The sequence below is a fragment of the Bombina bombina genome, chromosome 4 (assembly GCF_027579735.1).
Source record: "Bombina bombina isolate aBomBom1 chromosome 4, aBomBom1.pri, whole genome shotgun sequence".
NCBI classification, from domain to species: domain Eukaryota; kingdom Metazoa; phylum Chordata; class Amphibia; order Anura; family Bombinatoridae; genus Bombina; species Bombina bombina.
This window is the reverse complement of record NC_069502.1, coordinates 1,057,037,144-1,057,061,804: the sequence shown is the minus strand read 5'-3', so window position 1 is coordinate 1,057,061,804 and position 24,661 is coordinate 1,057,037,144. Positions and strand designations below refer to the sequence as shown.

At 39.1% G+C, this 24,661-nt stretch overlaps 1 protein-coding gene across 1 annotated transcript in view; it reads left to right on the top strand.

Moving 5' to 3' along the window:
- Positions 1 to 24,661, top strand: part of PSME4 (proteasome activator subunit 4) — a gene marked incomplete in the record, with an annotated part of 938,614 nt that overhangs the window by 55,288 nt on the left and 858,665 nt on the right. Inside the window, 1 exon segment of the mRNA XM_053712692.1 lies at positions 2,200 to 2,340. Within this exon segment, the coding sequence (XP_053568667.1) occupies positions 2,200 to 2,340 (141 nt within the window).

Sequence of the window (24,661 nt, the reverse complement as noted above, 5' to 3'; positions counted from 1 at the left end):
TGGCGGCAAAAAACAGTTCAAAGTCTAGAGGACCGGCTTTTTTCAAACTGACCGGCTTTTTCAAAGGAACCGGCTTTTTCAAAATGCCCGGCTATCTGTCTTTAGATACCAACTGAGTTTGAGGTTAGGTATTAGTCGATCCTTGTGTACTTTAATGCAGTGTTCAGAGTGTAGGCAGCTCTACGCGTTTTGGCCGTAGCCTTCAAGATGCCTATGAACACTCTGTATGACATTTATAAAGGGCATGATAGATTGCTATTGGATAACAGTGGTGGGCAATCTATGTTACTATTGGCTGTTTGTAATTGCTTTTAACCAATAGAAAAGTTCATAGAAAAAATACAAAAAAGCAAAGAGGAACATCCGTTATTAAATTTACAATTTGTGTAAACAAAAATGGTATGAAGCTTGTGTTAGAAAAGGATTTTTGTAACAAATAAGTTAAAATTGTTTTTTTAAATATAATATAAAGGTATAGTGTCAAATGATGTGGGAGGAACAAATAGTTTCTTTGTGGCGTAAATAACTGATATGATAACATTTATCTTTTGGTATTAAATAAAGGATCTACTAATATGGATCTAGATGCTCATTTATTTAGGAGATATTGCTTAAGATAAAAGACGATATTATGGAAAATAGTTTAATCTTAAAAGATAGGGTACTTGATTACTATTCGTTATCTTATATTAATCTTTGTTTAGGAATGGTTATTCTTTGTGTTATGACCAGTATTCAAAATATTGATTTTTTTCAAAGGAATAAAAAAATAATAAAAAAATTGTTTCGGTATGTGAAAAAGGGGCAAAATAAACTATTTTATTAAACTATGATATAGAGACCAAATTTTGATTTCATAAAGTTATTGAGTTTAACCTGAGCTGTTCTTACTCAGTAGTTTATTTATAGGTCTTAAAATTAAGAGAGGGGGGCAAAGTAAACTAATATGTTTAATTAACTAATGTGGATATCGTTGTGTGTATATATATATATATATATTTTTTTTAAAGCTGTCATGCGCAGTAGAGACTGCGTGCGAGGACAAACACCTGGCCTTTCAACTGATCTGGCGTGTGGTGGAGTGGGCGTGGCTGGACGGGTGTGACGTGGAGGGAGAGAGACCGCAAAAGAGGGGGGAAGAGAGAGAGAGCAAAAGGGAGGGAGACAGCAAAAGAGAGAGAGGGGAGAGAGAGCAGAAGAGGTGGAGAGAGGGAGAACAAAAGAGGCGGTGAGAGCAAAAGAGAGAGGGGGGAGAGAGCAGAAGAGGGGGGGAGAGAGCAAAAGAGAGGAAGTGGGACAGCAAAAGAGAGAGGGGGAGCAGAAGATGGGGAGAGAGAGAGCAAAAGATGGGGAGAGAGAGAGCAAAAGATGGGGAGAGAGAGAGCAAAAGAGGGGGAGAGAGAGAGCAAAAGAGGGGGAGAGAGAGAGCAAAAGAGGGGGAGAGAGAGAGCAAAAGAGGGGGGGAGAGAGAGCAAAAGAGGGGGAGAGAGAGAGCAAAAGAGGAGGAGAGAGAGGGCAAAAGAGGGGGAGAGAGAGAGCAAAAGAGGGGGAGAGAGAGAGCAAAAGAGAGAGGGGAGAGAGAGAGAGCAAAAGAGAGAGGGGAGAGAGAGAGAGCAAAAGAGAGAGGGGAGAGAGAGAGAGCAAAAGAGAGAGGGGAGAGAGAGAGCAAAAGAGAGAGGGGGAGAGAGAGGGAGCAAAAGAGAGAGGGGGAGAGAGAGGGAGCAAAAGAGAGAGGGGGAGAGAGAGAGAGCAAAAGAGAGAGGGGGAGAGAGAGAGAGCAAAAGAGAGAGGGGGAGAGAGAGAGCAAAAGAGAGAGGGGGAGAGAGAGAGAGCAAAAGAGAGAGGGGGAGAGAGAGCAAAAGAGAGAGGGGGAGAGAGAGCAAAATAGAGAGGGGGAGAGAGAGCAAAATAGAGAGGAGAGAGAGAGCAAAAGAGAGAGGGGGAGAGAGAGAACAAAAGAGAGAGGGGGGAGAGAGAGAGCAAGGGGTAGGACCGCTGTACTGCAAAAAATGGCCCGTGTACACGGGCTTTAGGACTAGTTATTTAATATAGAGATACTTTGTCAATTGCTGATTGAATGTGTCCTTTTCATTTTATACGGATTTATCTAAACCTACATTCTTATGAAAACAGATTTGTTATAAATTCAATCTTGAACCTGACTTTTACATTACTATACTATATTATTTTATCTTGCAGGTATATAAGACTATATGGACGAAAGTTTAGCAAAGAAGACCATGTTCTGTTTGTCAAGTTGTTGTATGAGTTGGTGACTATCCCCAAGCTGGAGATCAGTATGATGCAGGGCTTTGCACGTTTGTTGATAAGCCTGCTAAGGTAAGTACATTTTGGTTAACTGTTTATCAATTTGACACTCTCACTTAAAGGGACAGTTTACTTGAAATGTTGTATTGATTAAAAAGAAAGATAATCCCTTTATTACCCATTTTCAAGTTTTGCATAACCAACACTGTTAAATGAATACAAGTTTTGCCTCTGCAGACTGCCCCGTGTCTCAGTGCTTTTTACTAACTTACATTTCCTTCCATAAGGCAGGGAGAGTCCACGACTTAATTCCTTTCTGTTGAGAGATACAACACCTGGCCACCAGGAGGAGGCAAAGACACCCCAACCAATGGTTTAAATATCCCTCCCACTTCCCCTACCCCCCAGTCATTCTTTGCCTTTCATCACTATAGGAGGTGGCATAAGATTTGGATAGTCCTGTTATGGGTATGTTCCCTTCAAGAAAGGACTGGAGTTTTAAGTAGTCATGTCAACCTCTCAGTGAGAGTATTGATGAAAGTTAGTCTGGAGATGCAGAGGCAGAGAAAGTTTTTCTGCGAACCCATCCAGACTGCCGCCTAAAAGCTCCCAGGCAATCAGTGTTGACGAGTTTCACTGCTTGCTGTTACACACTCAAGTCCATGTCAGAGGCGTCGCTGCAAGACTGTCACACTTGAGAGGCTGTACCTGTTCCACAGCATGGTCACAGTGTGGCTCCTTTATGCCTCGATAGTATCAAGGGTTAATATCTTTAGGGAGATTATTTCAACAGCAAGGGGTTGATTATAACTGCTTTTATGTGTGAGTTTTTTGGGCTCATAGTCTGTGTGGTTTTGGCTTGGAACAAACAGGTTTCACTTTCGTTTTTGTGTGTTGTGCAGCTCATAATAGCTTGGCGCCTTTTTCATAGCAGGAGAAGTCCTGTCCTACGTGACCGGGTGCGGTCTCTTTCTTTTTCCTACGATCTTGCTGCAAACTTTGCTCCTGAGGAGAGCACTTACTCTGTTAGCTGTCTGGGTCTAGGAGGTGGTGAGGGCCCCAGCCATTGGGATTATAAAGGTGCTGTTTTTTTTAATAAAGTGTTTACTTTTTGTCTGTTCTTCTGTGAATATATCCTAGCTATTGAGGACTCTGATATTATATTAGAAGGTTCCGATCCTTCTGTACTGGTTAATAATTCCTGTTTTTTTTTTTTTTTTTTTTCAAATAATTTTTATTGAAGAGTCCAGGCATACAACAGGTAGAACAGTTACATACATATGATCTAGCACTTCATAATAGTACACCAAGAGTTCGCTAAGAAATGCATGATATACAGCCATTAAAAACAAGAGATGTGAATTTCAAAGTTTTAACATCCTGAGCAGAATTGGAGCAGGTTATTAAATAAGTATGTATGAGTACATACTTGATAAAGGTATAACATGTTATCATGACTCATTTGGACTAATATTTATTTGATATCTGTTACCTGGACTCCCTCATTTTATAACTAATTTAACTAAGCTAAACAAGACAATAAACTAAACTAAACACACCAATGTCCTCACAGATCTAAAAGCGAGTGTGCTAGTGCTGTAATTGGGTAAGATCATAATCATCATGAGCATAATATTTTAACCATTCTTCATCTAACAACAACACATTGGTAAGGGGTGAGTAGTGTTGTAGCCTTAATACTCTCAGCAAGAGCATGCACTGTGGTAGAGGGCTGGCAGTTCCAGAAAGATTGTTTGCAGAGGGATCGACTGGCCTTTTGCTTCCAGTTATAGTAGAGTCTAATTAAACAAAAATGCGATTGGTCTCTGTACATTGTCAGAAGCATGTTACATGAAAAATGAACTAAGGGTAATCTGGGCAGTCTCATGCCTAGCTGCCGATAACTCACCAAAGAGACTTTAGCTGAGTAGTAAAAAAAAAAAAAAAAGACATGTAGTAAATTCCCAAGGAACATGGGAAATGTAACCAGAAGCCATGCAGATTAAAATATCCAGTCATGAGAAGGGAACCCCTAAGGGAACCGTGTGCGGGATGCGCTGTAAAAAGTTAATACGTGGTATTGGTATAAAAACAAACCATAAAGTTCATGTGAGTTGGTAGTGCTGAGTCTAGCACTCAAAGATACTGGCGGCAAATGCTCCTCTGGTCTTCGGAAAGGAGATATCTGTAATTAGGAATAAAAGAGAGGGCGCCACATAGGGTGATATTGTTGGATCAAAGTTCAACAGGGTAATTATTATCGTCGCTTACCGGAGAACGATGCACCGTATTGTAACCGGTGCTGACAGGCAGGCTAACACTTTCAGTGGTTAGCACACTGGGTGGCCTCCGGCAGGTTATACACAGCTGGTACTCAGCGTTCACTTGATTGATGTGCGTTTTGTCCGGCTGCAGCTAGCGAGTCAGACACTGTGATGGATCAGACAATTCCGAACCTTTGTCAGGGAGGAAGCACTGCAGTGGATCGAACACTTTGACACCTTAACCAGGAAGGCTCAAAAGAGAACAAAGGACAACTTCCGTATATAAAATAAATGAATTTTATTCCATACAAACTGCTACGCGTTTCTAGACCTGCACCGGTCTTTTCATCAGGCATACAAACAATGGATACAAATTTCTTAAAATAACTATCTTATATACAATTAAAAACGGAAGTTGTCATGGTTTTCAGCAATCACCAATGGGCTGAAGAATGGATACTCTGTATCCCATTTGTGCTAATTAGGCTAAGTCACCTGTAAATATCATTAACCCTTACATTATAAATCCTAAAAATCCCTAAAAATCCCATAAGTATAAATGTTTGAAAATAAAACAATTTCTACATCAGTTTAAAGCGTCCTATAACGATCTGCTACAATTATCGCTAATGTGTTGGAGTAAACCTACATGAACATTTTGCAATATAATGTGTGATTCGCATATCTAAATGAAAAATAAATAAAAGGTAAAACTGTTTTTAACAGGTTGGGACAATTTAAAGAGTCTCATCACAATTTGCTGCAATTAACCTTGAAATGTTGAAGTCAGCATCAATAAACATTTACAAAAAAATGTGTGTAATTCGCATATCTAAATGCCAAATAGATAGTATGTGGTTTTATTTTGACCGGGTTATCAAACATAAGTTAAATTAAAATTTAGAATTGTCAAACCACCACTGACTGAATGACTCATGTTTAATCACTTCAGGAGTGTTTTGTTTTAGTCTTATTCTGACTTCAGGAATGTTTTGTTTTAGTTTTATTCTGGCACAGTAATAATAAAGGCATAACATAAAAAGAACTGAAGTATGTGTGAGTGTGTATAAAAAGTGTGATGTGTGTTATATCTAAATTAAAAATGTTATTCTAAACAAACAAATACAGTGATGTATGTGTGTGTATGTGTGAGTGAACTGTATACCCAGCTAAAAATGATTTTGTGAATGGTATATAAAAAAAGGTGATTACCAATATTGTAATATATAGATCGTGTACTATTAATTCATCATTCGATTTTGTATGCTACACTCAATCTTATAGTGTAATAAAATTAATAATTCGAATGTAGTGTGACCCCCAACTGTGGATGATAATACACAGAGGTTTTTTGAATGCAACTGCCATAGAATGAACAACCATGTTCATAAAATAACTAGTGTTTCATAAACAAACTCATACTTTTATTTTATTTTAATGTATGTATATAATGAAACACATCTTTAGTGAATGGTTATATCATCGACCATTCCTTCTTCTGTTTGTTTTGTTATTTGGTTGAATTTAATACTATGGTGTCAAAACTTTTATGATCAAAGTCAGCGGATGAAAAACTCTTGTGTTTCATACTTTTATTAAGAGAATTAAATTTACATTGGTATTTACAAAATTATAAAATTGTAGTGTTTCCGATATGGCTGTAAAGCCGTAATTGATCATACAGTGATAATGCCCAATAGGATTGTTATTAGTAAAATGATAATATTATTAATGTTTTACTTGTGTTGTTTTTTTGAAATGTATTATTGATATTTATAAAAAAATAAGAGTTAGTTTATGAATCTGTGAAATCAATTTCATATTATAGATACTGGGTATATGGACTGATTGTAGATGTTGATATCGTATTGATGTATTCAAGAGGACCCGTATATAAACGTTGTTAGGATTGATTCAGTGTACTGTGTGCGTGTTCAAGCAAACAAATTCCTAAGTTCAGTTATTAGTTGAATGCTGCTAAATCTAAGTTTGCATTTAAGCCATCAGGAAAAAGTGTTTTCAACTTAAAAATCCAAAAAGTCTCTCGTTGTCTGAGTTTGTTTGTTCTATTATAATCAACAGACCTGGGGATAAAATCTATGGGTGTGTATTTGAAAGTATATGGATTGCCTTGATGTTTGTTTAGGCAGTGATTTGGCACACTATGTTTTACTTTTGTTTTCTTACAGTTTTTACAATTACGTAGGTGTTCACCCCACCTTGTTTTGACTTTTCTACAGGTGCGGCCTACATATTGTAGGCCGCATATACACTCCAATAGGTAAACTACAAAGGAAGAATTACAGTTGTAAAAGCCCTGAATCGGATAAGTGTCACCAGTGGTGTGGGACCTGAAAGATTTACTGCCATGTTTGATATATTGACAAGAGTTACAACTGGTTTTTCCACATTTGTATGTTCCTTGTAGACCAAATATGCCATTTTTGGTTTGTGTGTTGTTATTGGATCTGTGTTGTACATGTTTGACTATTTTACTTGGTGCTAGTTTACTTCTCAAGGTGGGTGCCCTCCTGTAAACTATCTTGGGTCTGTCTTGTACAATGTTTTTTAATACCGGATCCCTTTGAATGACATGCCAATGTTTAAGTATTATCTGATTAATTTTTTGAAAACTGTTGTTGTATTGTGTAATGAACATAGTCTCCTCTTGGTTAGTTGAACTCTTAATTGTTCTTTTGTTTTTGTTGTTAACGGATAAAATTTCATTTCTGTTTAATCTTTTCGTTCTTGTTAGTGCGTTATCTAAAATATGGACTGGGTAATTCCTTTCTATAAATCTATTATAAATAATCTGACTTTGCTCAAGGAAGATGTTATAATCCGAACAATTTCTCCTAATGCGTCTGAACTGACTATACGGTACGTTGTTAATCCAACTTCTGTGATGGTTGCTGTGGTATTCTAAATAGCTGTTACTGTCAACATCTTTAAAAAATGTTTTTGATGTGATAGACCAATTAGGACCCCAACTAAGTATCAAATCTAAATATTCTATTGAATCTGGTTGGATGTTAGCTGTGAAAGTGATCCCCATGTTATTGTCGTTAAGTTGTGTTATAAAAGTTTCTGCTGCTTCTAAACTGCCACTCCAAATAAGAATGAGATCGTCTATGTAACGGCCATAGAATACCAGGCTCTCCCCAAGGTTCGCTTGATGTATATGGATCTCCTCAAAAAAACCCATGAAGAGATTCGCGAAACTTGGGGCGAACCTGGTACCCATGGCCGTTCCCTTTGTCTGTAAATAATATCGATCCAGATATAAAAAATAATTATGTTGTAAAATGTATTTGATACATTCCAAAATGAATATTCTTTGGTCCTCAGGTAAAAAGGGATCCTGTTCTAAAAAATGAGATACTGCCAGTAATCCTAAATCGTGAGTAATATTTGAATAAAGTGAACTCACATCACATGTAATCCAAAGTTTTTTATCATTAGTGAGAGTAAGATTATGTAATAATTGTAAAAGATGAGTGCTGTCTCTAATGTACGAGGGAAGTGTGGTAACAAATTTTTGTAAAAATTTGTCAATATAAAAAGATAAATTGTAAGTCAAATTGCCAATCCCTGCTATGATAGGACGTCCAGGGGGGTTATTTTTATCCTTATGGATTTTTGGAAGATGATAGTAGTGTGCTATGCTGGGGTGCTCGGTTTTCAAAAATTCTCTTTCTTCTTTATTTAAAATACCCTGTAGTGCGCCTTTATCTATTAGTTTCTGATACGTTAGTTTAAAATTAGGAGTCGGATCTCTAGGCAGAATTCTATAATAATTCGAATCACCCAGGATTCTTTCTGCTTCTTTAATGTAATCCTTGTAATCTTGAATGATAATGCCCCCCCCCCCTTGTCCGCATCACGAATAATGATGTTAGGATTGTTTTGTAAACTATGTAAAGCTTTTTTGTGTCTGTGAAAGGAGTAATTGGTTTTTTTAGCTGTTGTTTTTAGTAATTTTTCACAATCTTCTAGAACCATATTTTGATATAATTCTATGTATTTGTTATTGCTAATATTGGGATTGAAATTTGATTTGTTTTTAACATTGGTATGTATATATCCTTCAAATAGGTGATCAGTAATATCTTCAATATTTGTTATAACACATGGTGTTGATTTATCAGACGGCATGTTGTCAGTCAATATTATTTGTGAATTGTGGTTATGAAATCGGTCTTTAACTAATTTTTTATTTGCGAAATACTTCTGTAAAGATAACTTTCGTGTGAAATTGTTAATATCGACAAATAGGTTGAAAATATTTGGAGTATTGGGTGGACAAAAGGAAAGGCCTTTCTTGAGTACTCTTTTTTTCCTCTACAGTTAATGTATGTGATGATAAGTTAAAGAGGCCCTGGTCTAATCTGGATAATTCCGCTTTCTTGGCGGTAAGGCCTCTGCCCCTCCTGCCTCGTTTTCTGTTAAGTGGGGTCTTTTTGTTGGCCTGGTTGGAAAATTTTCCATTTTTTTGTTGTGACCTATTCCTAAAAAAGGTGGTGGTGGATTGCTGCTGGTACTAGGACTTTCATCATCTCTTATAGTTAAGAGCGGACTGAATCTATTATGTTGTTCGTATTGTTCATATGGTGTAGTTGGGGTATGTGGGTTCTCATTGTTGACCCAAAACTGATTAGATAATGGATTAATTGATGGTCGTCTAGACTGATGTGTTGTGTCATTCTGACTATTGTAGTCATGTCTACTGGAATTTTCCGATTGGAATCTATAATTACCATTTTGATTTCTATTATTTCCTTGATAAGAACCTTTGTGATGATATGTTTGAGCTGTCTGGTAGGACATGTTGTATGAATCCCTGTTATTGTTGTGCCTAAATTTGAACCTAGATCAATACAACACAATAGAAGTAATAACAATCATTATAGACCTTCCCATTCCTTCCAAAACAGATCAAATTCACATCATCACACACATTACATTCGACCACACCACAAAACAACTCAATCTGACATGGAGCAAACAACACATAATGAAGACAAACACAGATCCAACTGGGTTCCATTCAACAACAGAACACAACACAACCAATATCCTACCCCCAAGGGCCCATACCAATCACACTCATACAATTCACAACATTATCACCAATCTTTGAATAGAGAGCATGTGCCTCATAATAACAGAGAGTTCAAATTTAGGCACAACAATAACAGGGATTCATACAACATGTCCTACCAGACAGCTCAAACATATCATCACAAAGGTTCTTATCAAGGAAATAATAGAAATCAAAATGGTAATTATAGATTCCAATCGGAAAATTCCAGTAGACATGACTACAATAGTCAGAATGACACAACACATCAGTCTAGACGACCATCAATTAATCCATTATCTAATCAGTTTTGGGTCAACAATGAGAACCCACATACCCCAACTACACCATATGAACAATACGAACAACATAATAGATTCAGTCCGCTCTTAACTATAAGAGATGATGAAAGTCCTAGTACCAGCAGCAATCCACCACCACCTTTTTTAGGAATAGGTCACAACAAAAAAATGGAAAATTTTCCAACCAGGCCAACAAAAAGACCCCACTTAACAGAAAACGAGGCAGGAGGGGCAGAGGCCTTACCGCCAAGAAAGCGGAATTATCCAGATTAGACCAGGGCCTCTTTAACTTATCATCACATACATTAACTGTAGAGGAAAAAAGAGTACTCAAGAAAGGCCTTTCCTTTTGTCCACCCAATACTCCAAATATTTTCAACCTATTTGTCGATATTAACAATTTCACACGAAAGTTATCTTTACAGAAGTATTTCGCAAATAAAAAATTAGTTAAAGACCGATTTCATAACCACAATTCACAAATAATATTGACTGACAACATGCCGTCTGATAAATCAACACCATGTGTTATAACAAATATTGAAGATATTACTGATCACCTATTTGAAGGATATATACATACCAATGTTAAAAACAAATCAAATTTCAATCCCAATATTAGCAATAACAAATACATAGAATTATATCAAAATATGGTTCTAGAAGATTGTGAAAAATTACTAAAAACAACAGCTAAAAAAACCAATTACTCCTTTCACAGACACAAAAAAGCTTTACATAGTTTACAAAACAATCCTAACATCATTATTCGTGATTTTACAACATAATTATTTTTTATATCTGGATCGATATTATTTACAGACAAAGGGAACGGCCATGGGTACCAGGTTCGCCCCAAGTTTCGCGAATCTCTTCATGGGTTTTTTTGAGGAGATCCATATACATCAAGCGAACCTTGGGGAGAGCCTGGTATTCTATGGCCGTTACATAGACGATCTCATTCTTATTTGGAGTGGCAGTTTAGAAGCAGCAGAAACTTTTATAACACAACTTAACGACAATAACATGGGGATCACTTTCACAGCTAACATCCAACCAGATTCAATAGAATATTTAGATTTGATACTTAGTTGGGGTCCTAATTGGTCTATCACATCAAAAACATTTTTTAAAGATGTTGACAGTAACAGCTATTTAGAATACCACAGCAACCATCACAGAAGTTGGATTAACAACGTACCGTATAGTCAGTTCAGACGCATTAGGAGAAATTGTTCGGATTATAACATCTTCCTTGAGCAAAGTCAGATTATTTATAATAGATTTATAGAAAGGAATTACCCAGTCCATATTTTAGATAACGCACTAACAAGAACGAAAAGATTAAACAGAAATGAAATTTTATCCGTTAACAACAAAAACAAAAGAACAATTAAGAGTTCAACTAACCAAGAGGAGACTATGTTCATTACACAATACAACAACAGTTTTCAAAAAATTAATCAGATAATACTTAAACATTGGCATGTCATTCAAAGGGATCCGGTATTAAAAAACATTGTACAAGACAGACCCAAGATAGTTTACAGGAGGGCACCCACCTTGAGAAGTAAACTAGCACCAAGTAAAATAGTCAAACATGTACAACACAGATCCAATAACAACACACAAACCAAAAATGGCATATTTGGTCTACAAGGAACATACAAATGTGGAAAAACCAGTTGTAACTCTTGTCAATATATCAAACATGGCAGTAAATCTTTCAGGTCCCACACCACTGGTGACACTTATCCGATTCAGGGCTTTTACAACTGTAATTCTTCCTTTGTAGTTTACCTATTGGAGTGTATATGCGGCCTACAATATGTAGGCCGCACCTGTAGAAAAGTCAAAACAAGGTGGGGTGAACACCTACGTAATTGTAAAAACTGTAAGAAAACAAAAGTAAAACATAGTGTGCCAAATCACTGCCTAAACAAACATCAAGGCAATCCATATACTTTCAAATACACACCCATAGATTTTATCCCCAGGTCTGTTGATTATAATAGAACAAACAAACTCAGACAACGAGAGACTTTTTGGATTTTTAAGTTGAAAACACTTTTTCCTGATGGCTTAAATGCAAACTTAGATTTAGCAGCATTCAACTAATAACTGAACTTAGGAATTTGTTTGCTTGAACACGCACACAGTACACTGAATCAATCCTAACAACGTTTATATACGGGTCCTCTTGAATACATCAATACGATATCAACATCTACAATCAGTCCATATACCCAGTATCTATAATATGAAATTGATTTCACAGATTCATAAACTAACTCTTATTTTTTTATAAATATCAATAATACATTTCAAAAAAACAACACAAGTAAAACATTAATAATATTATCATTTTACTAATAACAATCCTATTGGGCATTATCACTGTATGATCAATTACGGCTTTACAGCCATATCGGAAACACTACAATTTTATAATTTTGTAAATACCAATGTAAATTTAATTCTCTTAATAAAAGTATGAAACACAAGAGTTTTTCATCCGCTGACTTTGATCATAAAAGTTTTGACACCATAGTATTAAATTCAACCAAATAACAAAACAAACAGAAGAAGGAATGGTCGATGATATAACCATTCACTAAAGATGTGTTTCATTATATACATACATTAAAATAAAATAAAAGTATGAGTTTGTTTATGAAACACTAGTTATTTTATGAACATGGTTGTTCATTCTATGGCAGTTGCATTCAAAAAACCTCTGTGTATTATCATCCACAGTTGGGGGTCACACTACATTCGAATTATTAATTTTATTACACTATAAGATTGAGTGTAGCATACAAAATCGAATGATGAATTAATAGTACACGATCTATATATTACAATATTGGTAATCACCTTTTTTTATATACCATTCACAAAATCATTTTTAGCTGGGTATACAGTTCACTCACACATACACACACATACATCACTGTATTTGTTTGTTTAGAATAACATTTTTAATTTAGATATAACACACATCACACTTTTTATACACACTCACACATACTTCAGTTCTTTTTATGTTATGCCTTTATTATTACTGTGCCAGAATAAAACTAAAACAAAACATTCCTGAAGTCAGAATAAGACTAAAACAAAACACTCCTGAAGTGATTAAACATGAGTCATTCAGTCAGTGGTGGTTTGACAATTCTAAATTTTAATTTAACTTATGTTTGATAACCCGGTCAAAATAAAACCACATACTATCTATTTGGCATTTAGATATGCGAATTACACACATTTTTTTGTAAATGTTTATTGATGCTGACTTCAACATTTCAAGGTTAATTGCAGCAAATTGTGATGAGACTCTTTAAATTGTCCCAACCTGTTAAAAACAGTTTTACCTTTTATTTATTTTTCATTTAGATATGCGAATCACACATTATATTGCAAAATGTTCATGTAGGTTTACTCCAACACATTAGCGATAATTGTAGCAGATCGTTATAGGACGCTTTAAACTGATGTAGAAATTGTTTTATTTTCAAACATTTATACTTATGGGATTTTTAGGGATTTTTAGGATTTATAATGTAAGGGTTAATGATATTTACAGGTGACTTAGCCTAATTAGCACAAATGGGATACAGAGTATCCATTCTTCAGCCCATTGGTGATTGCTGAAAACCATGACAACTTCCGTTTTTAATTGTATATAAGATAGTTATTTTAAGAAATTTGTATCCATTGTTTGTATGCCTGATGAAAAGACCGGTGCAGGTCTAGAAACGCGTAGCAGTTTGTATGGAATAAAATTCATTTATTTTATATACGGAAGTTGTCCTTTGTTCTCTTTTGAGCCTTCCTGGTTAAGGTGTCAAAGTGTTCGATCCACTGCAGTGCTTCCTCCCTGACAAAGGTTCGGAATTGTCTGATCCATCACAGTGTCTGACTCGCTAGCTGCAGCCGGACAAACGCACATCAATCAAGTGAACGCTGAGTACCAGCTGTGTATAACCTGCCGGAGGCCACCCAGTGTGCTAACCACTGAAAGTGTTAGCCTGCCTGTCAGCACCGGTTACAATACGGTGCATCGTTCTCCGGTAAGCGACGATAATAATTACCCTGTTGAACTTTGATCCAACAATATCACCCTATGTGGCGCCCTCTCTTTTATTCCTAATTACAGATTAAAATATATATGTATAATAAAAGCACTCTGATCATGATGGCAACTGCCAAAGCACATTTATGAGATTTTAACCCAAAGGGATAATAGGATATAAAAACAAAACATGGTAGATATAGGGTGTGTAGAATTGGCTCTAAACTCTAGTTAAGTTACTGTGTAAACACGTTGTCTGTAAGACTTTGAGTATGTGTATGGACTTGTATCCATGTATTTATGATGCTTGAAAGTTGTAAGTTTAGTTGGAACTCTAGGGGAGCAGTTGCAATGCAATAATTTATCGATGCACTGTTAAAACATAAAAAAACAAGGCAAACAAACACATGTTATATATCAAGGCAGTCAAATTTTAGCATGTCTCCGATATCTCAATATTTCAGACATATAGAGATGTGGCTAAAAATGATTAATATCTTGGAGTCTGGTAAAAGACCCAACCAAAGTTTAACATAGATGAATTACAATAATAACTAATAAGGAAAAAGAGGACATCAACAACATAAACTGTCTAACCTATTTAGTAATACAGATGTGCCATGTGGGTGTCAGCGTTAAGTACACCCAACGCTGTGTATTGTCCAATATTATGGATTCGAATATGCCGTTAGTCCAAACACATGGGAGCCAAGCCGTGTATGATCCCACCGCTCTAGCCGACACCTACTTTACCCAGGTCCAGCGATCGACCACTCAGGTCTAACAACCCTCTAGGGTGGAACTCGAGACCGTGTAGAGAGGGCAGCTCTCCTGACAGAAAAAGATGTGAGCGCTGAAAGGAGTGTTCAAACGTGTTCTCCTCCGTTATGGTTGCAGGCAGCCATGATAAGAATAGCTTGTTGTGCTGTTGTTCCCAGTGACGATCCTGTAGCAGATCAACAAGGCAGGTTTGTAGTGAGTACAGATCGCTCTTTCTCTGATACCCGTTTGGCATGCAGGCTTTGTCGAGAGCTGATCTATAGGAGGGCTCGGTCGTCGTCGGCACTTTCACATAGCCTGGTGACACAGTAACGTGATTTGGAGCCTTGGTCTCTAAGATGGGGTCTCCTGCTTCCATTAGAAGTGGCGTCGCATTGGGTAAGCTTGGGGGAGTCAAACCCTCCATTATATTGTGTGATGGAGGTGCTGCAGCCGAATCAGTCAATGGTACTCGCATTATCGTTCACAATGGGTCTTTGCAAGGGAGTGGGAAGTGAGTGACCCAGGTTGCGCGCGGGAGAGCCGATTTGCCGGTGTGCTGTTGTTTTAGTGGGGCAAGGCCTTCCCACGGCTCTGACCACTTGATACAGTCTCTCATAACTCTGGGATAAACGGTCCATTGCAGGCATAAAAGCTGCTCGTATCTGTGCGGCAGTTATATAGTCTGATTCCATAGTTTGCAGATCAGTAGACGGGATGTCAATATGTACAAAGTCCCTTGTGGGTTCTATTTTAGAAAGATCAATAATTCCTGTTTTTATTGTGAGGATGCTGTGGTTTGCCCACCTGCTCAATTTTGTTCTATTTGCCTAAGCACTGTTTTAAAGTCTAAGAATTGAGACAAGCCTGCTAATACTCATAATGCTATTAGCTCATCTGGGTCCTGAGAGATTACTACCCTTTCTACCCAACCCGCTCCACATGCAGTTCCCCATAGCTCAACTAATCCTCCATCTGGAGGGGGCTTTTTTCCTCCGGACTTTACCATGCAGTTACAATCAGTGGTGTCTGCGTCCCTGAGTGCCTTACCTCGCTCTAACAAATGAAAGAGGTTAAACATAGGTCTCCTGACTTAGTCATCTAAATATTTGTCAGATTTAGCTATTATGTCCCAGCTATCTGAGGATGAGTTAACCTTTGTAGCTTCAGAGGGTGATCTTTCTGAGTCGGAGACTTCAGTTTCTAAACTTCCTTCAGTGGAGGAGCCCTCCTTTTAGATTTAAAATTGAGCATCTGTTTTTTTATTAAAGGAGGCTCTGTCTACGCTAAAGGTTCCAGAGGCTACTCTCACTGAGGAACCTAAGATCCCTAAATTAGACAGGGTTTATAAAGACAGGAAGGTCCCTCTGACTTTTCCTGTGCCAGTTAAGATGGCGAACATTATTAGTAACGAATGGGAAAGAATAGGATCTTCTTTTTCCCCCTCGTCTACTTTAAAAAAAAAATATTCCCGGTCCCTGACTCTCAATTAGACTTATGGGGCTTCATCCCTAAGGTGGATGGCACTATTTCTATGCTGGCTAAGCGTACTACTATACCTCTGGAGGATAGTTCCTCTTTTAGAGAGCCTATGGATAAGAAAATGGAACCTTTCTGAGGAAGATGTTTCAACATACAGGGTTTTTATTTCAACCGGCGGCAGCTGTAGCCGCGGTTGCTGGAACAGCTACCTACTAGTGCGACACTCCCATCGACGGAGCTCATTGAAGTGGAGACTCCCCTGAGGATATTCAGTAGAGAATTAAGGCTCTGAGAATTGCTAACTCCTTCATCTGTGGTGCGAATATGCAGATTATTCGCATAAATGCATAGGCTTCTGGCTTTGCATTCCTAGCCCGCTATGCTCTCTGGTTAAAGTCTTTGGGTGTGGATATGACTTCTAAATCCAGACTCCTTTCTCTTCCTTTCAAGGGGAAGATTTTATTCGGTCCAGGGCTGGACTCTATTATTTCTACGGTTACTGGAGTGAAGGGTGCCTTCCTACCGCAGGATAAGAAAAAATAGGCCTAAGGGACGGCAATTGTCTAATTTTCGTCCTTTCATTCTGACAAATCATGACGGCAATCCTCCTCCAACTTTGAGCAGCCCAAGAGTACTTGGAAGCCAACTCAGTCCTGTAATAAGTCGAAACAGTCTAAGAAGCCCGCAGAGAATAAATCGGCATTAAGGGGCGGATCCTTATCTGGGATGTACAGGATCCTTGGGTCCTGGAGGTTGTATCTCAAGGATACAGTATAGGATTCAAGTCTCATCCGCCATGGGGCAGGTTCCTTCTCTCCAGTCTGTCTACAAGATCAGAAAAGAGGGCTGCCTTCTTAGGTTGCGTACGGGATCTCTCCTCTCTAGGAGTAATTGTTCCGGTACCTACAGCAGAAAGAGATTTAGGGTTTTATTCAAGCCTTTTCGTGGCTCCAAAGAAGGAGGGAACTTTTCGTCCAATTCTGGACCTAAAGTGCCTTAACAAGTTTGAGTGTTCCTTCTTTCAAGATGGAGACAATACGGTCAATTTTTCCTCTGGTTCAGGAAGGACAGTTTATGACCACAATAGACCTGAAGGATGCATACCTTCATGTCCCGATACACAAGGAACATTTTCAGTTCCTGAGGTTTGTCTTTCTGGATTAGCACTTACAGTTCATAGCTCTTCTGTTTGGCCTAGCTACTGCTCCAAGGATATTTTCAAAGGTTCTGAGGGCTCTTCTAGTCATTGCCAGAACACAAGGTATTGCAGTAGCACCTTACCTGGACGATATCTTGGTACAGGCACCATCTTTTCGTCTAGCGGTAGAACATTGAGTCCCTTCTCAATTTTCTTCGATCACATGGATGGAAAATAAACTTGGAAAAGAGTTCTCTTACTCCAAGTACAAGGGTGAATTTCCTGGGGACAATAATAGACTTGATGACAAAGTAATATAGATTATTACTCACAAGCCGGACGGCACTGGATTGTGCCTTCACAAGCAGACCGGGACTTCAGCTTCGCCCGGAAGACCAACCAAGGCAATACCCAATCGACGGTCAGGAACACTCTACCAACAGCCAATCAGGACCCAAAGTAGTAGCAAACCTTCCTTTCGAAATCTACAGGTCTCTGTACTCTCAGCTGGGGATAGATAGTACACCACAGATGCCGGGAAATTCCTCCGATTCCTCGGCAGTGGTAAATGAAATAAAATAGTGGATAAAGGGGAGAACAACCTCCAGCAGGATATATAAAAACAAGTTTATTAAAATGTTTTTAAAAAGCAATGCGTTTCTCGGCTACACAGAGCCGTTTCATCAGGCTATAATATATATATATATATATATATATATATATATATATATATATATATATATAATAATATAGCCTGATGAAACGGCTCTGTGTAGCCGAGAAACGCGTTGCTTTTTAAAAACATTTTAATAAACTTGTTTTTATATATCCTGCTGGAGGTTGTTCTCCCCTTTATCCACTATTTTATTCCATTTACCACTGCCAAGGAATCGGAGGAATTTCCCGGCATCTGTGGTGTACTATCTATCCCCAGCTGAGAGTACAGAGACCCGTAGATTTCAAAAGGAAGGTGTGCTACTACTTTGGGTCCTGATTGGCTGTTGGTAGCGTGTTCCTGACCGTCGATTGGGTATTGCCTTGGTTGGTCTTCCGGGCGACGCAGAAGTCCCGGTCTGCTTGGGAAGGCACAATCCAGTGCCGTCCGGCTTGTGAGTAATAATCTATATTACTTTGTCATTAAATTTGTTTGTAGCGATATTATTCTATTTGGCGCTTTCTTTCCTTCGCTACAGATACCACTTACCTCGTCTATTATCGGAAGAGCTGCCTGGTTTCTACATTTCGGAAACTGTCGACCACCATCATCGCTTGCTTCCTGAGCGCACCTACATAGGAGGAGGATACTCTGAATTGTTTACAATAATAGACTCCATATCCATGATAATATTCCTCACAGATAAGAGACGTTGCAAGCTAACTTCGGCATGTCTTGCTCTCTAGGCCTCCTTAAGACCCTCAGTGGCCCCGTGTATGGAGGTGATTGGACTCATGGTATCCTGTATGGACATCATTCCTTTTGCAAGATTCTATCTCAGACCCTTACAACTATGCATGCTGAGACAATGGAATGGCTACTATTCAGATCTGTCTCAACAGATCGTGCTGGACAACCTGTCTAGAGACTCGCTCTCTTAGTGTCTATATCCAGATCATCTGTCCCAAGGCACGTGCTTCTTGAGACCGTCCTGTGAGATTGTGACTTCGGACGCAAGCCTTTCCGGCTGGAGAGCCGTTTGGTGCCAAGAAGGCACAAGGGCTGTGGACTCAGGAGGAGTTCTTCCTTCCGATCAATATATTGGAACTCTGGACAGTCTTCAATGCCTTGAAGGCTTGGCCCCTTCTGGGTTCGTCCCAGTTTATCAGATTCCAATCAGACAATATAACCTTGGTTGCCTACATCAACCATCAGGAGGGACCAAGAAGTTCCTTGACGATGAGAGAAGTATCTCCGATACTAGAGTGGGCGGGGACTCACAGATGTATGCTGTCAGCGATCCACATTCCTGGTGTGGGCAACTGGGAAGCAGACTTCCTCAGCAGGCAATCCTTTCACCCAGGGGAATGGTCTCTCCAGCGAGTGCGGGACGCCGGAGAAAGATCTCATGGCATCCTGCTTCAATACCAAGCTACCCAGGTCGAGGTCGAGGAATCCTCAGGTGGAATGGATAGATGCCCTATCAGTACCATGTGGTGGCTCGCATCAAGCAGGAGCGAGCATCTGTGATTCTGATTGCTCCATCTTGGCCGCGAAGGATGTGGTTTGCGGATCTGGTGGGGATGTCCTCATTTCCTCAGTGGATGTTACCTTGTCGGAGAGATTTGCTGATACAGGGTCCCTTCTTCATCAAAATCTAGATTCTCTGAGGCTGACTGCATGGAGATTGAACGCTTAGTCTTAGCCAAGAGAGGGTTTTCTGAGAGTGTTATCAACACTGGTTCAAGCTCGTAAGCCAGTTACTCGTCGCATCTACCATAAAGTGTGGAGGACTTACTTGTACTGGTGTGAAGAGCGTGGCTTTTCCTGGCATAAGGTTAGGGTTGCCAGAATTTTATCTTTTCTACAGGATGGACTGGAGAATGGTTTATCTGCTAGTTCCTTGAAGGAACAGATATCGGCCCTGTCGGTGTTACTGCACAAAAGATTGGCTGAGCTTCCGGATGTGCAGTCCTTTTGTTAAGGCTCTGACTAGGATCATACCTGTGTTTAGATCTGGGGCTCCGCCTTGGAGCCTCAATCTTGTTCTTAGTGTTTTTGCAGCAGCTCCGTTTGAGCCTATGCATACCTTTGACATTAAATTGTTATCTTGTAAGGTTCTTTTTTGTTGACTATTGCCTCTGCGCGCAGAGTTTTTGAGATTTCTGCTTTGCAATGTGACCCCCCTTATCTGGCTTTTCACGCTGATAAGGCAGTTTTATGCACTAAATTAGGTTTTTTCCCTAAGGTTGTGTCGGATCGTAACATTAATCAAGAAATTGTTGTTCCTTGTGTCCTAATCATTCAGCAAAGGAACGTTTGCTTCATAATCTAGATGTGGTTCGTGCCTTGAAGTTCTATCTTCAGGCTACTAGGGAATTCAGATAATCTTCTTCTTTGTTTGTCATCTATACAGGGAAGCGTAAGGGGCAGAAGGCTACTACGACTTCCCTATCTTTCTGGTTGAGGAGTGTCATCCCCTTAGCTTATGAGACAGCGGGAAGACAGCCTCCTGAGAGGATAACGGCTCATTCCACTAGAGCAGTGGCTTCTTACTGGTCCTCCTTACACACTTTTTCTAAATTTTACTGGGTGCTAAGCTAGTTTTGAGCTTTTTGTTGCAGCTCACGTTTAAACACTTTTAGAAGTACAAACTATATATTGTTTTTTTCAGCAGACCTAGCAGATTCCAAATATACCATTATTATATGTGTATGTCTCAACAGATTTTAAAAATAAAGCATAAAATATGAAAAAAGTGTGTTTTTGTACTCCACAATCAATAAAAATTAGTTTGTAATTTTATTTTTCTAAACTCTATCATCAAAACCTGTGTTGCTAAATATTTGCAGTAGTTAACCTGTCTAAAAAAAGCAGAAAGTTATAACATTTTACTGTGTTTTTCTACTGTTTTATTGCCGACATGTCAATTTGATAGACCTTAACAAAAAGCATCTTTAAATTTAATGTATTGTTGCCAGCAACTAAATGGCTTTAGCTGCCTGGGAAATTAAGATATGAAAACAAAACTATATATTTTTAGAAACTACACCCCCAGCTTCATCAAATAAGGTCGTATTTGTATCACATACCTGAAGTGTGCAACAAATAAGCGAATATCACACTTGTAAAAAAAAATAAAATAAAATTAAACAAAGCGGCATGTTCATTTATATCTCATACACTCCAAATTTGAGCTAGCAATACATGCAGCCTCTCATTTGATGCGCCAAGGGGTGTACTTTGCAAAACTGTGTACCTTGTATACTGTATCTTAAATTCCCAGGTGGCTACAGCTGTCTAATTATAGACATCACCCCAAATGTTTAAAGACCATTTTTAAATAAGATTTTCAAGGTTGCCATATCTGCAGTCAAACAGCTCTAGCTACCTGGGAAGTTAAATTAGGGTACATAAAGTTCACCTTTGTAGAAAGTACACCCCCTGAAGCATCAAATGAGGGGCTGTATGTACATCTAGCACAAAAGTGGAGTGCGCAAATATTCATGGAATATGGTGCTTTGATTAGAAAATATTTCTTTCTAAGCAAAGTGACATGTTCATTTATGTCTTACGCACTCCAAATTTGTGCTAGGAATACACGCAGCCCCTCATTTGATGCACCAAGTGGTGTACTTTCCAAAACTGTCTACCTTGTATGCTGTATCTTAAATTCCCAGGTGGCTACAGCTGTTAAACTGCAGACATCGCCCCTAAATTTTTAAAGACAATTTTTATATAAAATTTTCAAGGTTGCCATATCTGCACATAAACAGCTCTAGCCACCTGGGAAGTTAAATAAGGGTACATAAAGTACACATTTGTAGAAAAGTACACCCCCTGACTTATCAAATGAGGGGCTATATGTACTTATAGCACAAAAGTGGAGTGTGCAAATATTCATGGAATATGGTGTTTTGCTTAGAAAATATTTTTTTCTAAGCAAAGTGACATGTTCATTTATGTCTTACGCACTCCAAATTTGTGCTAGCAATACATGCAGCCCCTCTTATATATGAGTCAAGGGGTTTACTTTCCAAAAATGTGTACCTTGTATACTATATCTCTAATTCCCAGGTGGCTACAGCTGTTAAACTTCAGACATGACTACCTTGAAACACTTTAAACATATAGGGGTTATATATGCAATTAAACAGTTTTATCTACCTCATTAATTGATTAACCTAATTCTAAATGATTTTATTTTATGTTTAAAAATATAACACTCTTTTGCATTACCCACACAAGCATTACAGGCACTCACACTGGTTGAATTAGCATATGCATAGCCATGTGAGCAGTAACGCCACGTCAAGGCTTCAACCCTTGCTACACCTTTCATGTCTGATTCACTCACAGAAGCACCAACCCCTACATACGTCAAGACTTTCATCCCTACTACTGACCATACACACACCTTTGGTATCTTTTATTCACTCACAGAAACACAACCCCTACCACTAGCCAGTCACACACCTTTCATATCTTCCTTCATACGTACCTTTTGCTAGGGGCAACTCAATCACTGGGCTAGTCAGGCGTAAGCCTCAACCAGGGCACTGTGCTGGTCAGGCATAAGCCTCAACCAGGGCACTGTGCTGGTCAGGCATAAGCCTCAACCAGGGCACTGTGCTGGTCAGGCGTAAGCCAGGGCACTGGGATGGTCAGGCGTAAGCCTCAACCAGGGCACTGGGCTGGTCAGGCGTAAGCCTCAACCAGGGCACTGGGCTGGTCAGGCGTAAGCCTCAACTAGGGCACTGGGCTGGTCAGGCGTAAGCCTCAACCAGGGCACTGGGCTAGTCAGGCGTAAGCCTCAATCAGGGACATGTATCTGCATTTCAGAGCCTCCTGAGGTTGTGAGGGTATGCAGCTAGTATGTTTCCATAGTATGATAAATATGGAAGCATTTTGGCATGCATAAGCCCTGGTTTAGAGGGGCAGTCTGGACAGTAGTAACAGGTCTCTTTACGACGTCCATGCTGAAAGTACACTCTACACCTTCTACTAGGGAAAGTTTTTTTTTTTTCTCAGTAGCTGGTATATACTCAGCAAACTGACGGCCATGCAACCTTGCATTCTCCTCACTTGGCCCAGTTACTGGAATATCCCCTGAGGAGAGCAGGCTTTTAATAATAGATACCTGAAATTTCAGGAAACATAGCCCTCTTCCTTGGGTAGCCTGATACAGGACAAATGCATTAAGCATTGACAATTGTATCAAGTGGACTGCCAGTTTCTTGTACCATGTATATGCTTTGTGAGAAGCAGAGTATGGTTCACGTATCTGGTCAGTCTTATCTACCCCTCCCATATGCTGATTGTAATCCAGGACACATATGGGTTTCATAGTTGGAGTGCTCTGCCCCCTGACATAAACAGTTGATGTGCTCTCATCATGTATAGTTGTGAAAAAATGCACATCCTTCTTGTCTGTGAATTTCACAGCTACAGCTCATCAGAGCACAAAGCTGAGGTCTCTCCTCTCTTTTGCTTTCTGAACATGTGAGTTGGAAAGCCTTTGTGATTGGCACGGATTGTGCCACATGCAACAGTGCCCTTGCTATATAGCAATTTAAATAATGGCACACCAGTGTAAAAGTTATCCACATATACATGGTAACCTTTATTAAATATTGGGTGGAGTAAGTCCCACATTATTTTTTCACTTGCAGCAAGGGAGGAGGGACAGTCAGGGGGTGCTAGAACAGAATCCTTGCCAGTGTTTACCCTAAAACGATAGGTGTATCCACTAGAGCTCTCGCACAGCTTATACCGTTTGATTCCATTACGAGCTCTCTTAGAAGGAATGTATTGTTTAAAAACAATACGTCCCTTATATAAGATCAAGGATTCATCAACCAATATGTTCTGGCCTGGAGTATAGCACTCTTGAAATCTTGCCAATAAATGGTCAAGAACAAGCCTTATTTTAAACAATCGGTCATGTTCTGGGTTGTCCCGTGGCAGAGCATTTGCATTATTATTATAATGCAAAAACTTGAGCAGTAAGATATATCTGTCCCTGCTCGTTGTAGCAGGGAAGATAGGGGTCATCTGAGTAGACTGCTTTGACCAATATGAGGCTATGCTTGGCTTTTGCACAATCCCCATTAGCAGAGTGAGGCCCCAGAATTTCCTTATTTCATGCAAATTGGTCGCAGTCCATCGATGTGCTCTAGCATGGCGGCTCAGTTCTGCACCAGTATTTTGAAAAAATTGCTCAGCATACAGATTTGTCTGCTGAACAATAAATTCTAAGAACTCATCATCCACAAACAACTGAAAGTAGTTGATGGGTTCAAAATTTGTAGTGCCCACCAAGAGGCCAGAATTGCCAGTAAATGGAGGCAACACTGGCTGAACCATGTTAGGGGAGGTCCAGTTGTAACTTGGAACAGGCCTGCCCATGACTCCCACAGTATGCTGTGCGGCCACTGCAGATGTTGTTGCAACATCCCCCATGCCCCTGACTCCGACAGTATGCTGTGTGGCCACTGCAGATGTTGTTGCAACATCCCCTATGCCCATGACTCCCACAGTATGCTGTGGGGCCACTGCGGATGTTGTTGCCATCCCTCTGCCACGAGAACTGACTCTGTCTGCGGCCACGCTGTGACTCAGTTGGTTCATCTATCTTA